General features: G+C 43.2%; 1 protein-coding gene across 4 annotated transcripts in view; it reads right to left on the bottom strand.

Annotated features, from left to right (window-relative positions):
- PCYT1B (phosphate cytidylyltransferase 1B, choline) overlaps positions 1–17360 on the bottom strand; it is a 166837-nt gene that overhangs the window by 125253 nt on the left and 24224 nt on the right. The window contains exon 1 of one of the 4 annotated variants that reach the window (XM_004284918.3): positions 14655–15000. The exons of 1 other annotated variant lie outside the window; for it this stretch is intronic. In XM_004284918.3, the coding sequence (XP_004284966.1) occupies positions 14655–14771 (117 nt within the window). In that variant the 5' untranslated portion in view covers positions 14772–15000. Of the gene's footprint in view, positions 1–14654; positions 15001–17360 lie in introns of those variants that run through there. 2 more of the 4 variants (XM_049705183.1, XM_049705184.1) reach the window with 2 other exon arrangements.

Genomic DNA, 17360 nt, shown 5'->3' on the forward strand with positions numbered 1-17360 from the left:
AACAAAGTGATCACTGAAGAAATCAAAGAGGAAATCAACAAATACCTAGAAACAAATGACAATGGAGACACGACGACCCAAAACCTATGGGATGCAGCAAAAGCAATTCTAAGAGGGAACTTTACAGCAATACAATCCTACCTTAAGAAACAGGAAACATCTTGAATAAACAACCTAACCTTGCACCTAAAGCAATTAAAGAAAAAAGAACAAAGAAACCCCAAAGTTAGCAGAAGGAAAGAAATCATAAAGATCAGATCAGAAATAAATGAAAAAGAAATGAAGGAAACGATAGCAAAGATCAATAAAACTAAAAGCTGGTTCTTTGAGAAGATAAACAAAATTGATAAACCATTAGCCAGACTCATCAAGAAAAAAGGGAGAAGACTCAAATCAACAGAATGAGAAATGATAAAGGAGAAGTAACAACTGACACTGCAGAAATACAAAAGATCATGAGAGATTACTGCAAGCAACTCTATGCCAATAAAATAGACAACCTGGAAGAAATGGACAAATTTTTACAAATGCACAACCTGCCAAAACTGAATCAGGAATAAATAGAAAATATGAACAGACCAATCACAAGCACTGAAATTGAAACTGTGATTAAAAATCTTCCAACAAACAAAAGCCCAGGACCCGATGGCTTCACAGGCGAATTCTATCAAACATTTAGAGTAGAGCTAACACCTATCCTTCTCAAACTCTTCCAAAATATAGCAGAGGGAGGAATACTCCCAAACTCATTCTACGAGGCCACCATCACCCAGATACCAAAACCAGACAAGGATGTCAAAAAGAAAGAAAGCTACAGGCCAATATCACTGATGAACATAGATTCAAAAATCCTCAACAAAGGGCTTCCCTGGTGGCGCAGTGGTTGAGAGTCCGCTTGCCAATGCAGGGGACATGGGTTCGTGCCCCGGGAGGATCCCACGTGCCGCAGAGCAGGCTTGCTGAGCCTGTGCGTCCAGAGCCCGTGCTCTGCAATGGGAGAAGCCACAACAGTGAGAGGCCCGCGTACCGCAAAAAAAAAAAAAAAAAAAAAAAAAAAAAATCCTCAACAAAATACTAGCAAACAGAATCCAACAGCACATTAAAAGGATCATACACCATGATCAAGTGGGGTTTATTCCAGGAATGCAAGGATTCTTCAATATACGCAAATCAATCAACGTGATACACCATATTAACAAACTGAAGGATAAAAACCATATGATCATCTCAGTAGATGCAAAAAATATTTTGACAAAATTCAACACCCATTTATGATAAAATCTCTCCAGAAAGTGGGCATATAGGGAACCTACCTCAACATAATAAAGGCCATATGCGACAAATCCACAGCAAACATCATTCTCAATGGTGAAAAACTGAAAGCATTTCCTCTAAGATCAGGAACAACACAAGGATGTCCACTCTCACCACTAGTATTGAACACAGTTTTCGATGTCCTAGCCACAGCAATCAGAGAAGAAAAAGAAATAAAAGAAATGTAAATTGGAAAAGAAGAAGTAAAACTGTCACTGTTTGCAAATGACATGATACTATACATAGAGAATCCTAAAGATGCTACCAGAAAACTACTAGAGCTAATCAACGAATTTGATAAAGTTGCAGGATACAAAATTAATGCACAGAAATCTCTTGCATTCCTATACACTAACAACGAAAGATCAGAAAGAAAAATTAAGGAAACAATCCCTTTCACCATTGCAACAACAACAACAAAATACCTAGGAATAAACCCACCTAAGGAGGTAAAAGACCTGTACTCAGAAAACTATAAGACATTGATGAAGGAATTCAAAGATGACACAAACAGATGGAGAGATATACCATGTTCTCAGATTGGAAGAATCAATATTGTGAAAATGACTATACTACCCAAAGCAATCTACCGATTCAGTGCAATCCCTATCAAATTACTAATGGCATTTTTTACAGAACTAGAACAAAACATCTTAAAATTTGTATGGAGACACGAAAGATGCTGAATAGGCAAAGCAGTCTCGAGAAAGAAAAACGGAGCTGGAGGAATCAGGCTCACAGACTTCAGACTATACTACAAAGCTACAGTAATCAAGACAGCATGGTACTGGCAGAAATAGAATTATAGATCAACGGAACAGGATAGAAAGCCCAGAGACAAACGCATGCACCTACGGTCACCTTATTTTTGATAAGGAGACAAGAGTATACAATGCAGAAAAGACAGCCTCTTCAATAAGTGGTGCTGGGAAAACTAGACAGCTACATGTAAAAGAATGAAATCAGAACACTCCCTAACACCATACACAAAAATAAACTCAAAATGGATTAGAGACCTAAATGTAAGACCGGACACTATAAAACTCTTAGAGGAAAAACATAGGAAGAACACTCTTTGACATAAATCACAGCAAGATCGTTTTTGATCCACCTCCTAGAGTAATGGAAATAAAAACAAAAATAAACAAGTGGGACCTAATGAAACTTAAAAGCTTTTGCAAAGCAAAGGAAACTACAAACAGGATGAAAAGACAACCCTCAGAATGGGAGAAAATATTTGCAAATGAATCAACAAAGGATTAGTCTCCAAAATATATAAACAGCTCATGTAGCTCAATATTAAAAAAACAACCCAATCAGAAAATGGGCAGAAGACCTAAAGAGACATTTCTCCAAAGAAGATATTCAGATGGCCAACAAACACATGAAAAGCTGCCCAACATCACTATTTATTAGAGAAATGCAAACCAAAACTACAATGAGGTATCGCCTCACACCAGTTAGAATGGGCATTATCAGAAAATCTACAAACAACAAATGCTGCAGAGGGTGTGGAGAAAAGGGAACCCTCTTGCACTGTTGGTGGGCATGTAAATTGATACAGCCACTATGGAGACCAGTATGGAGGTTCCTTAAAAAACTAAAAGTAGAACTACCGTATGACCCAGCAGTCCCACTCCTGGGCATATACCCAGAGCAAACCATAATTGAAAAAGACACATGCACCCCAATGTTCACTGCAGCACTATTTATAATAGCCAGGTCATGGAAGCAACCTAAATGCCCACTGACAGACAAATGGATAAAGAAGATGTGGTACATATATACAATGGAATATTACTCAGCCATACAAAGGAATGAAATTGGGTCATTTGACATGGTTGGATCTAGAGACTGTCATACAGAGTGAAGTAAGTCAGAGAGAGAAAACAAATATCATGTATTAACGCATATATGTGGAAGCTAGAAAAATGGTACAGATGAACCAGTTTGCAGAGCAGAAATAGAGACACAGATGTAGAGAACAAACATATGGACACCAAGGGGGAAAGTGGCGGGGGGCATGGTGGTGGTGGGATGAATTGGGAGATTGGGATTAACATATATACACTAATATGTATAAAATAGATAACTAATAAGAACCTGCTGTATAAAAAATAAAAATTAAAAATTAAAAAAAGAATAACATACATACAGAAACGTGCACATATCCTAAGAGTGCGACTTAGTGAAATTTCACAGGCTGAACACATATAGCATCAAGTACCCAACCACTGCCAGCATCCACCCTGTGCTCCTTCCACTATCCTGACTTCTAACATCATAGATTAGTTTGCCAACTTTTAAAATATTTAATAGAAATGGAATGGTGTAGTGTATATTCTTTCATGTCTGGCTTCTTTCATTCAATATTATGTTTGTGAAATTCGTCCTTATTTTTGCAGGTGGTTGTAGGTTCTTCATTCTCATTGCTGGGTGACCTTGTGTGACTATACTACGATTTATTTATTCTACTTCTGCTGGGCATTTGGGTAGTTTCCACTTTGGTGTTATTATGAATAATGCTGCTAAGAAAAACTTAATACTAGTCTTTGGTGGTCGTATGTACAACCTTCCTAGGAGTAGAAGTGCTGGGTCAAATATATTTATTTTGAATTTCTAAATTTACTACAAAGAGCTTAGACATCTGATCTGTTTCCACTCGAAGTGCCAAAGCAGAAAATGTAACATGGCAGAGCTAAATACAGCACTTCTCAAAGTGCATCCAAACACATCGTGTTTCTGACTCACCTGGGAGCTTGAGCAGGTGGTTCTCGACTCATTTATGTGGGAGAACTGTGTGTAGTGGCAACAGGAGGCTTTAGAAGTCAGACAAACTGAAATTTAAATCCCAGCTTTCTGAGTTAATGTCTGATCTTTGGGGAATTACTTAATGCTTGTTTTTCTTATTTATAAGGTGGGGCATAGTCATTCTTATTTTACAGGTCTGCAGCCTGGTTAACCAAGATAACCCATAGAAAGCAGCGAGCACAGCGCCTAACACAGTATGCATCATAAATGATTGTTCCATTCCCTCATTTGCCGACGGAGGAAAATAAGTGAGTGAGACCTCTAGCCCCGAAGTCACTATAGAGCAATGACCTCATAACTCAACCATCTGGAGGTATAACAGAATTTAGTATTATGTGACTGTGCCTACAATCTCAGGCCCACTAGAGATGAAGCACAGAAGCCCATGAGTACCAGGAGCAAGCTTTTGACAACATTTGGTTGCCAATGGGCCATACACACCATTCATGATGCTCCTATTAACCTATTATCATTGTTGTTGTTGTTCTTTTTCTTAAATGCCAGTTTAAATAGCCCTCAGCATCCTTTTACACTGACATCAGGTTCAGTGTGCATGACTTACTGAGTAGAAAACAAAAATCGCCAAGTCAAAGACTTTGTCAGGAAGGAGGAGATGATATGAAAATGAATCCGCAGGCTAGCCCCGTACATTATTCCACAGGTGCGCACTACCAGGGTTTGCTGCTTTCTTTTCTAATCACTGTGTTTTCAAGTGTGTCTTCAAGACTGCTGAGTGCTAAACTATCTCTTTATCCCCGAGCACGGTCAGCTTCCCCAGCCTCCCACACAACCTGGTTCATGCTGGGATAAAGAGGAAGGTAGGAATGTTAAAACAATAATGCTATGGTCTGAGGCCAGCACCACGTAATCAGATCCTAGCAAGGCAGAGGCTGTTACCTGGGAAATTATTGGAAGAAAATAGGCCTATTTTGCAATGACTTAGTTTTTTCTACCCTCCTTGCTTTCTCCTTTTCATCGTGCCTCCAGTGATCAGATGGAATAAACCTTTCTACATTTATTTCACTAAGGAGCACTGAGAAGCTTTGTATGGGCACCAGCAAAAGATGCAGGAGTCGCAGGACTATGGCCTGACCCACTGTTGGTCTTGAATCCCAAATATGATTCTTAGATGGGAAGCATCAGTTAAAAAAGGCCCCTGGAATTCAACGCCATACTGCTATACCGCAAAGAGAACCCAGTATTTTGTTTTTACATCTTTATTGGAGTATACCTGCTTTACAATGTTGTACTAGTTTCTGCTGTACAACAAAGTGAATCAGCTATATGTACACATATATCCCCATATCCCCTCCCTCTTGAGCCTCCCTCCCACCCTCCCTATCCCACCCCTCTAGGTGGTCACAAAGCACCAAGCTGATCTCCCTGTGCTATGCAGCTGCTTCCCACTAGCTAGCTATTTTACATTTGGTACTGTACATATGTCCATGCCACTCTCTCACTTCGTCCCAGCTTAACCTTCCCCCTCCCCATATCCTCAGGTCTATCCTCTATGTCTGCGTCTTTATTCCTGACCTGTCCCTAGGTTCTTCAGAGCCACTTTTTTTAGATTCCGTATATATGTGTTAGCATACGGTATTTGTTTTTCTCTTTCTGACTTACTTCACTCTGTATGACAGACTCTAGGTCCATCCACCGCACTACAAATAACTCAGTTGCGTTTCTTTTTATGGCTAATATTCCATTGTACATATGTGCCACATCTTCTTTATCCATTCATCTGTCAGTGGACGCTTAGGTTGCTTCCACGTCCTGGCTATTGTAAGTAGAGCTGCAATGAACATTGTGGTACATGTCTCTTTTGGAATTATGGTTTTCTCAGGGTATATGCCCAGTAGTGGGATTGCTGGGTCATGTGGTAATTCTATTGTTAGTTGTTTTGTTTTGCTTTTTTTTTGCGGTACGCGGGCCTCTCACTGCTGTGGCCTCTCCCGTTGTGGAGCACAGGCTCCAGACGTGCAGGCTCAGCGGCCATGGCTCACAGGCCCAGCCACTCCTCGGCATGTGGTATTTTCTCGGACCTGGGCACGAACCCATGTCCCCTGCATCGGCAGGCAGACTCTCAACCACTGCACCACCAGGGAAGCCCTATTGTTAGTTTTTAAAGGAACCTCCATACTGTTCTCCATAGTGGCTGTATCAATTTACATTCCCACCAACAGTGCAGGAGGGTTCCCTTTTCTCCACACCCTCTCCAGCACTTACTGTTTCTAGATTTTTTGATGATGGTCATTCTGACTGGTGTGAGGTGATACCTCACAGTAGTTTTGATTTGCATTTCTCTAATGATTAGTGATGCTGAACACCTTTTCATGTGGAAAACCCAGTATTTTGAACTTCAGTATTATTAAGTAGGTAAATTAGGAGGCTATTGTTCACATTAAAAAGAGATTCAGCACAGAAGCATATGAAGAATAAAGTGGAAGACAGCAAAGTGGTTTGTACGACATTAATATAAAGTTCCAAAGTATTTTGTGAACATTTGTTATGCATATTTTGCCAGTGTGTCTTGCCATAAGATCATTCAACCTGTTTTTACTCTAAATGGATAAAACAAAGGGAGGTGAGGAGTGGGGTAGCCCTGAGTTTTGATACGAGCCTCGGGTCAAGCAGAGCACACTGTGCTGAAGCACGTTCCATGGCTATGGAAGCTAGAATCACGGTCTTGGAACTGGAAAAGTCTTGAAACTGGCACCATAGTGGGTCACATAATTGAGGTCCAGAGAGGAGAAGTGATTTGCTGAAGCTCACACGATAATTAATTCCATGGCAAAACTGATGTTGGAGTGAGATTGTGGGTTCCAGCAAGCAGAGACTAAGCTGCAGCCTATTTGCCTTCCCAGCATCCAGCCCTTTCACTGTAGGTCAGTCCGGTTCCCCCTGGGGCTACAGATCTGGATCTGCCTTGATTTGGGGGTTGGTATGGAGCCCCAGAGGCCATAAAGGAACAGATCCATCTCTGCTCATCAATACCACATCTCTCATGAGGAATCACTCAGCCTTTCCACCTTCCCCTACTGCCTCTACCCCAGCCTGGAGGCCTGTGGAGAGGAAATACCTCGGGGTTGGACCCGACTTCCCAGGTTGTCCCATAATTACACTTCTGCACCTATCAGAACCAAGTCACTATGACTTTGCCTCCACCTTCACAGAGAAAACAGAGGCTATCAGATAAGGGAGGCTTTCGACTTTCTATACCCTTCCCCTTATAACCCAAAACATCCTTACCAGCTTCTTTGCCAAGACAGTGGGAGAGGTATCTCTTTACCAACGTGAAGCCTATTCTGCGTCTTGTGCACTGGATCCCAACATCTCCAGTCTAAGGGTCATTCCCTTCATCAATTTTCCCCATCATTTTCACATTCTCCCACTGGCTCTTTCCCATTCATATTTAACTGCAAGTAGGTACCATCTTAAAAGAATGAGCCAACCAGAAGCTTTGACATCCTGGATGATGGAAGGAAAGAAGGCTAGAGGGAAGTATGGAAGTAAAAAAAGAAGAGGAGAGAAAGGCTAGCTTCTCTCAATCTTAAACCCTGACTTATCCACCTTTGGGTCCTATACACTCTAGATGCTTCTCCTCTCATTCAAGCTTCTACTTCCCCACCTCCTAAATGCTCTTCAACCTATCTGGTCTCTGTTTTCACCGTTTCACTGAAACATCATGATTGACCTCTTCTTCCTAAACCCAAAGGAAACTTTCCCTTATTACCTCATGTGATCTCCCTGCTGCATTGGGTTCTATTGGATATTCCCTCCACAGAACTTACCCTGCCCTTGGTACCCCTGATCTCCCAGACATTTGAGATGTCTGTCCTCTTTTCATGACCCTTCCTCCATTGGCTCTTTAAATGGTGTTCGTCAGGGTTACATCCTGGAAAGATTCTGGGATAAAGTAGATTGATTTAACCAGATTTCATGTAGAGACAGACAGATATAAGGAGCCTTCTAACAGCTTTAATTACAGCTCTTCGATTTTACTCCTTCTAAGAACCTGATAGGATGGCTCAGGGTCAGTTATTTTCTAGAATTGCCCCCATAGTAGGATTATCCTGAGGCACTCTTGCTAGTTAACCATTTCCATCCACTTCTTCCATCAGTCCAGAAACTGACTAATTTCGCTCCCATCGATTTCACTACCTCGATTCCACTTTCATCTCCTCCATGCTGATGTCTCCCAGATCAACATCTCCAGCTCAGAATTCTCTTCTGAGCTCCAAAACCAAACATTAACTAGACACCTTCAAATGGAAGTCCCCATCGTATCCCCAACATTAACTCTCACAAACTGCTATTCCCGGATGCTCCCACCTCAGGGGTGGCATCCACCCACTGTAGCCAGAAAACTGAGTCGTCCTGATACTGCCTGCCCTCAGGCTCAGTTACAAATCCTGGTGCATTTACCTCCTTTAAAGTCTCCCACATCCATCCAGTACTCTCCTTCTCCACTACCCCACCCCTAACTTCAAACTTATTAATTCTCATGTAGATTACAAAAAAAACAGAACGGGAGAGCAGAGAAAGTGAGTGTAAAATATGAAGTAAAGGAAGGTGATTTTTTTTTTTTTTAGTTCTGAGTAAATACATACACGTGTGTGCTATGCAACATGAAATGTATTTATCACTGTGGCTTCTCAGAGCTCATCCTCCACAGGCCTGGGCAGGTGTCTGAGCTCCCTCCAAAGCCACATGTGGTTAGTGAGCACTTGAAATTGGCTAGTCTGAACTGAGATGTGTTGTAATAGACACACCAGATTTCAGACTTGGTATGAAGAATATAAAATACCTCATTAATCATTTTTATACTGATTACATGTGTAATGATAATACTTGAGATACATCAGATTAAATTATTGAAAATAATTTCACCTTTTAGAAAAACGTTTTAAATTGTGGCTACTAGAAAAATTTAAATTACATTGTATTTCCACTGGACAGCGTTACTGTAGCAGCTGGAGTGTGCCACTCACAGCTGAGGGCTTAAGATCCCCTCAAAAATAGACTGATCCTTTCCATATCCAAAAACGTTTGGGGATCAGCAAGCTGCATCTCTTCTTCAAATGCAGGGACTTGTCTTAACTTGGGGATCAGGATAATGCAGTACTCCCTGCTGTGATGTACTTTTTTTTTTTTTGGCTGTGCCAGGTCTTAGTTGCGGGATCTTTCAGTTGCAGCATGCGGACTCCTAGTTGCGGCATGCATGATCAATGTGGGATCTAGTTCCCCGACCAGGGATCGAAAGCGGTCCCCCTGCATTGGGAGCGCGGAGTCTTACCCAGTGGACCACCAGGGAAGTCCCCCTGCTGTGAGGTACTTCTGCTCAATGGATAAAATATAGCTTAAATGCTGTAGAAAGCCCAACGTATTAAAGCCAAACTTATAAAAAAAAAAAGGCTCTCTTAAGGGATTTCAGCATCCTGGCATGCTTCCACCTACCAAACCACTGCCTCCTGGTAAATGAAAACGATATTCAAGGGCAGGGGCTCTGGATTATTTCTTTTATTTCTCTCCACAGCACCTGGTGCCTTGCTGTGTGTGGAAGTTTCTAAGCAGCTGGCTAACTGTGGATCGTTGGTCAGGGGCTGAGGTTTCTCTCAGTTCCCTTCTAAAGCCTTGCGTCACTGAATACTTTAAATCCCCCTCACTGCCTGAATGAGGACACACCCTTTCCATTTCTGTATGCTCAAATGCCAAAATAAAAGAAAGTACAGACCTGTCTTCTTATATTTGATTTATATTAATATCCTCCATAAGGAGTTCAGCATTAAGCAAATTGGAGTAGGAGGGTTGGAGCGATAGTGAAAGAATAAACTTAAAAGAATGGGAGAAATGAATTCATTGATCCCATGTTTAATATGCCCAACTATTATCAATCTGCAAGAAATGGATGTTGCATTTGGAACAAGACCAGCAGGAAGATGTCTAATAATAACCTTGGGCAGAATTCCAGTCGACCACAGTAAATGCCCAAGGAAGCTCATGGTTGTTTATTTTCACTGACGTAGCACAGTAAGTATCTCGCTTTTAAAATGCTATCTGAGTAGCTAAATAGATGGCGAGGCTAGTAAAGGAAGCCAAGGATGTCTCTGGAAATCTGGTCATCTTTTTGAGCACTAGCGGGTGAGTGCCCTACCTCCCAACGAACGTAATGCACCTTCTGCAAGACAGCAGTCTCTTGGCACTGCTCCACTTTGAAGTAAAGTCCAAAATGAACTCCTGCTAACGTAGCATATCGAACCAGCCCTTTTTCATTACCAAGGCTCTATCATAAAACCTAGGCAATTTTCTATTTCTTTTCTAATTTCTTTATCAGTGTTATTTAATTCTATTTACTCTTTCTTATATTTTCTTCCAACAAAAAAAAAGGCAGGTGGAGGGCTTCTCTGGTGGCGCAGTGGTTGAGAGTCCGCCTGCCGATGCAGGGGACATGGGTTCGTGCCCCGGTCCGGGAAGATCCCACATGCCGCGGATCGGCTGGGCCCGTGAGCCATGGCTGCTGAGCCTGCGCGTCCGGAGCGTGTGCTCCGCAACGGGAGAGGCCACCACAGTGAGAGGCCCGCGTACCGCAAAAAAAAAAAAAGGCAGGTGGAAAACCTACAGGTATACCTTCCAGAAAAGTTCCCCCTTGAACATGATTCCATTGTATCCTCAATATCCTTATCAATTTGCTACTTACAAGGGTCTAAAGTATAGATTGCTTTAAAGTCCTGTGAATTTAGATATGCTAGCTTCCCACTCCCTTTCCTTAAAGGGCTATGCCAGGCTCTGTATTAGACACCAGGGATACGGTGAGGACAAGACAGGTTTCCACTCAACATCACGCTGGCAAACGTGGACTCGCTGTCAAGGAGTTCACTGCTCTCTCCTTTCTGCCCCCACTGCACCTGGGAACACACCCCTTTGCAGGCTGTGTCCTTCTCAACCTGTATGAAAGCAATCTGTGTTTGTGTGCCAGTCTCTTCTAGAATCTCTGGATCACAAAGTACCACAGGGCTCAGAGCTCAGCACGTAGTAGGTACTCGATCACTGTGGGCAGAGCTAACCCGGATCACAATAAACAGCCTTCACTGTAAATAATATATAGACAGATGCATGTAGACAGGGACACTTGTACACACCTTCTCAAGTGCCAGGCTAAATCAAGAGCATGGTTCATTAAAAAAGGGCATTTTACACGATTGCTGAGACTTAAATAAAATTCGTATTTACAGAGGGTGACATTCAGTGACATAAAGTCACGTTCTGGGACTTGCAGTAAAGCTTTATGTCCCTTTATTTACCCAGAAATGTCCTTTTCCATATCTCTAGGTAAAGTTAGAGTGAGTTTGGGGAACCAGTGTGTGCCTTGGCTGATACAATCACAACCACTCTGGTAAATGCTACTTTTTTTTAAGATAATGTTTTGTTATTGAGTCCTGTTTCCTCTAAACTTTATGAATCCAAGTTTGGTTACACGTGGGGGAAGGAGCCTGTCCTCTGGAGGGGAATCTCTCAAGTCTTCCATGCACCTTCCAAAGTCAGTTAAGCAACAGAGCAGCCATGCTCTGAGGGACCCACGATTGACTTGGGGCAATATGTTTGGGTACTGGGAGAAACAGAATTTATATGATTTGAAATATGAAGATATTAGCAAAGCTAAAGATCAACAGAAACTACTCAAAAACATAAAAAGAAATCCTAATTTAATATTTTCACTTGCCACTCTCTTCACCAACAAACTATGTTACTAGGTAGTTAATACGTGCCTTCGTTATTAAGTGTAATTCTAAATTTAGAATAAAACCCCACAATGACCCAATTTTGCTGATAAGAGAAAAGGTGCTTCAAAAAACTTAGTAGTGGTTTATAAAGTGGTTGCAACACCTATTTAAACAGAGCCAATTTTCAATAGACCACAATAATGATGGACAACATGGGAAATTTTTATAAAAGGTAGATCAAAGCAATCACTTTAACAGTTCAAATTCTGTACATCCTTCACACACTCACACACACACACACACACAAACACACACACACACACACATTTTAAGCCAGAACTGCCAAAAAGATGGAAAAAGAATGTATCTCACTTAAAGGTGTGTTGCAGGAGAAAGGTCTTCCACTCTGCAGGTATAGAGCTCTGTGTTCAAATCCCAGCTCTACAGCCTTCAAAGCAATGTGGCTTTGGAGAAGTCGCTTACCCTCTCTGAACCTCAGTTTCCTCATTTCTAAACTGGCAGGGAGGTGGAGGTGTAACACTGCCAGCTTTGTATGGTTCCTGGGAGTTAACCTCCAGGATGAGCTGTCACAAGTGAAAGTAGAAAATACCTGAACTTTCTTCCTTCCCTTGATTTCCTCTGCCCACCCTCTCAGGCAGAAGCAACCAAGGAGCAGAATAGCTAAAAGGCAAAAAGGGAAGGAAAAGAAGTAGGCACCAGAGACTGAAATGATACACAAACAGGAACCAGATGCTGCCCTCTCCCCTGCCCTTGACCTGTCAGGAAGTTGTGTGATGCAAATCTGAACACTGAGTTTAACTTTAAAAAATATATTCTGGGTGATGGACTTCCCTGGTGGCACAGTGGTTAAGAATCTGTCTGCCAATGCAGGGGAGACAGGTTCGAGCCCTGGTCTGGGAAGATCCCACATGCTGCAGAGCAACTAAGTCTGTGTGCCACAACTACTAAGCCTGCACTCTAGAGCCAGCGAGCCACAACTACTGAGCCTGCGTGCCACAACTAATGAATCCTGCATGCCTAGAGCCCGTGTTCTTCAACAAGAGAAGCACCCGCTCGCCGCAACTAGAGAAAGCCCGTGCGCAGAAACAAAGACCCAATGCAGCCAAAAATAAATAAATAAATTTATTTAAAAATATATATATATATTCTGGGTGATCTCATAACAAGCTTTTAATGGTCAGTTTGTTGTTGTTGTTGTTGTTTTGCAGTGCTTAACCAAGAGTTGTTTAGTGGGGCTTCCCTGGTGGCGCAGTGGTTGAGAGTCCGCCTGCCGATGTAGGGGACATGGGTTCGTGCCCAGGTCCGGGAAGATCCCACGTGCCGTGGAGCGGCTGGGCCCGTGAGCCGTGGCCGCTGAGCCTGCACGTCCGGAGCCTATGCTCCGCAACAGCAGAGGCCACAACAGTGAGAGGCCCGCAAGAGTTGTTCAGTGGCTCAAAGGAATCCCTTGGTAACAAACTTATGGGGATGGTTTGTATCCCATCAGAAACAGGTACTACACTGTGTATGTTGTTCAGCAAGCGGCTTAAGCGCTGGGGAGCAGTTAATATCAAACTTCCCTAAGAAAATATATCTTTAAAACTAGAAACACAGTGAACAAAAGCCCTAGGTGCTCTAATGTAACTTTCTTGGTTTTCATGTTTTACAAAATTGTCCTAAGTCTCCCTTTGAACCCTTATTAACCCTTATGAAGAAATAACAGTTACATGATGGACTGGCCTTGAAATCTGTGAGCCCTCATTTTGGGAGTTCACAGAAAATGCTACATCACAAAATCCTTTTTTAAAAAAACCTCTTCCCAGGGTCAAACTCCACAGCCAATCAAAATATTGCACCTTTTAACTCGAGGGAAATCGCTAGAGAGAGAGTAGCTCTAAGTAATATGTCGCTTGGATTTGAGGGTCCAAAGAGAGGTCTCCCCAAGTTCCCGAAGACTTCAGGCCACGGAAAATCCACCACCCATTTGGTGTTTTTGATTCCTTGAGGATACACGTTGAGGTGTTTGAGAACCACCTTCTACATTTACTTAAGGAATCATGACCAGTGGTGGAGAAGCTGATGAAATTTGGGATACCAGTAACTGAGATGCAAGGAAGCTCTGAGTGCCCGTTTCCACACTTTCATTATGAAAGGCATGCAGCCCCTTTCCAAGTAAATATAGCTGCTCCAGGTTCCCACTACCTGAAGAGAAACCCTCACAGCACGCTCCGGAAATGTTTACAATTCATTTAAGATGCACATTATTTCTAAACACATCGCCGAGGAACCGTTTTACTTATTTATTTTGAAATTTTCAAACGAATGGGGAAGTTTGGCTTCCATGTCGTTTTCATTTTTCAAAAACTGACATTAGGCACCAAAATTAGTTGAGGACAGAATCATTCCTTACCTAAAATTTAGAACTTAACAACGGACTCGTCTCAAGCTTTGTGAAGAGAATGCCATTTTTAAATTGTACCACAGGACAATTTAATGTATCTTTAGATGAGAATACACCTAAAAGATAAAAGCCCATCCCCTCCTCCCAAGGCACAAAAACACAGCATAGCCCAAGCAGCCCGTTTCCTACCCAGCCAATACAATAATGCTTTGTAAGCTGAGAGCAGCGCTCGGTTACAGAAGCTAAGTATAAACAGCTGAGAAGGATTAGGCGGTAGCTCTATTCTCATTTACATGAAAATCCTCTAAGCACCGCTTTCCTCGGTGGCTGCGGGCGCATAAAAGAGTTCCTCGCTGAAACTCTTTTGTGCCATAGCCACGCATACATTTGCATCCTTTGTCTTTACTTACCAGTCGAGGCTGTGGGCATGTGTGCTCGATTTCCTCCATGGTTTCTGAGGGAGGCTCATTGGAAAGGGATTTTGGGATACCTGTTTCTGACTCAGCATCAGTGGTAAGTACTGGCATGGCCAGTGAATGCTGCCTCCAGTTCTACACCCTCTGAGAGTCTCCTCCTAGGCAGAGAATGTTTTCTTTGTCACGTATTTTTCTCTTCCCCACCCATCCCCCTTCTTCGTCCCTTCTTTCTGTCTTCCCAGGGGGAAGTAAAGAGGTTATCCTCCACCCCCACCACTTTCCTTCTCCAAGAACCCAAGAGGCAAGGCCTCAGTTTATCACTATAACAACCAGACAGCACAGGAGCTGCGGGTGCGGGATACAGTACCTCATTTGCATGGAGCGCGCTGGTTGGCTACTGTCGTAATAGTACCACTCCGCCGGAGAGCGGCCGGGCCCCATTGGCTGGCGGGCCGTGCCCTGGGGGCCCGAACTTGCTGCTTTTGTTTCTCCTGTTTAATTCAGTTGCAAAGGTCCATTCTGGGCTAGGGACCCCCGGCTGCACTACCCAGATAAGAAAAAACCGCGTCCTGACATGCCCAGGACGCCTCGAGACAGAACATAGCAGACCTCCACTAAAAAAGACCAAGTCCCTGACATGTTTGCTGTGCTGTAGTCAGAATTTTGCCAAATAGGAGTCACCCTGAAGACAAAACCACTTTTGAGCCCAAACTCCCTGTGCCCACAATTGCCACCTGGCCTCGGAGGGCCTCTCACGGCATTCATTGAGAGCACCTGAGTGTTCACCCCCTTGACTGCAACAAGAGCAACGGCAGAGCCTCTGAGGCCTGGTGTAGCCCTGGCGCTTACCCCTGGGGCTGCCCTGAGAGGAACTTCGAAGGAGGTAGATTGTCTTCGAAAACCTGCCTCCCACCTCTGACTGCCTCCCCAATTACTTCCTCCCTCGGCCATTCCTCCTCCTCCCCAGCTATTCTGAGTTTCCTCAATGAGCTCTTGCTGTTGTCTGCGCTTCCATACACTGTTCCTTATGCTGGTCTATTATTCCCGTGCTCCCATTTCCTAAGCACCCTGCTCTCAGCGAAATGCTCATGGCAATCACAGAAACATCACAGATGGGGCATTAACGATGATGTGCCTTAACGTCTAAATCGTCCAGGAATAGCCACCATTTATAAGAGGGCGTTCTGGAGACACACACCCAAAGACAAGAACTCACAAAGGTATTCGTTCTAGTGAAATATCACACTTTAAATAACATTAATAAAAATCACGCCTTGGGAATTCCCTGGCAGTCCATAGTTAGGACTCCACGCTCTCACTGCTGAGGGTCCGGGTTCCATCCCTGGTTGGGGAACTAAAATCCCACAAGCCACGCGGCTTGGCCAAAAAAAAAAAAAATCATGGTAATAGCTAGCATTTATTAAGCACAGGCACAGTGCTAGGTACTTTACCTAGATATTGTTTAATCTTCATAACAACCCAAAGAGCTCAATCTTATCATTATCCCCATTTACAGGTGAGAACACTGAAATTTATAGTAATTGCTCAGGGCCTCAAACTCATAAGCAGTGGAGCTGGGATTGGAAGGATGCGGGCTTGGCGGGGCAGGGGGGATGCAGCAGGTGTAGTGACAGAAAAAACATCTAGGTAGAAATCCTCTTAAGACAAGTCCCTGGGCTTCTAAATCTTTCATTTTAATCTATAGCAGTGGTTTTCATCCAAGTATGCTCCAGGACCAGCCACACCAACATCAGCGTCACCCGAGAACTTGTTGGAAATGTAAATTATTCATCCCTCAAGACCTGGCTCAGTAGGTCTGGGATAGGGCTGGAATTTGCATTTCTTTTTTTAAAAAATAAATTTACTTATTTTATTTATTTATTTTTGGCAGTTCATGATCCGTTGGAAAGCACCTCACCCCCTAACCCCCACTGTGTTCTGGGCCACCGAGCTTGGTTCCTAATTGGTCCTCTAATTCCCTCTCTAGAATGGGATGCTCACCTGTTCCTATTTAGCAGCGTCCTGATGGCTAGTGGGGTCCTTGCAAACCCCTCTTGCCCAAGAGCCTAGACTGTGCCCTTATCCCCCACCTCCAGCCTTTGCTGTGTCAAAGTGGGCAGATGCCCCCTTCTCCCCCCACACCCCATCTCAACGAAACAAGATGCTGTCTCTGCCTGAGCATCTTCATTGTGTCACCTAAATCAGACCTTTAACCATCAGTGACATTAGTCGTACCTGACACATAATCAGCCCAAGTCCTTAAACCTCAAAATTTAGACCTCTGACTTGAGGGTCAGCTCTATAAGTAACTGCATTCCCACTAATCCTACCCCAGCCTTGTCTTGGCTTCTCATCGCCCTCTCCCCACAGCCCAGCGGTTGACTCTCACAGTCCTAATGGGGAGAAATAAGCTCTTTAAGGCACCACTCTGAGGGGTCCTTACCAGATTCACCCACTCTGGGGATCAGTCTTGGCTGCTCTTGCAACCTGATTCAGGAAATTCTTAATAATACCTGAATGGGTTATTTAAACTTGGGGGCTTTGTAATGCTATTAAGATGATTAAGAATGACCAGTTAATTACACAATATGGAATTAAGTATTCCATAACCCTCTAGGGGTTATATGGGGGGGTGACTACAAAGGGATAGGAGAAGAGGGGTTACTGGGGTGATGGAATTGTTCTCTATCCTGATTATGC

The sequence above is a fragment of the Orcinus orca genome, chromosome X (genome assembly GCF_937001465.1).
Source record: "Orcinus orca chromosome X, mOrcOrc1.1, whole genome shotgun sequence".
Classification (NCBI taxonomy): Eukaryota; Metazoa; Chordata; class Mammalia; order Artiodactyla; family Delphinidae; genus Orcinus; species Orcinus orca.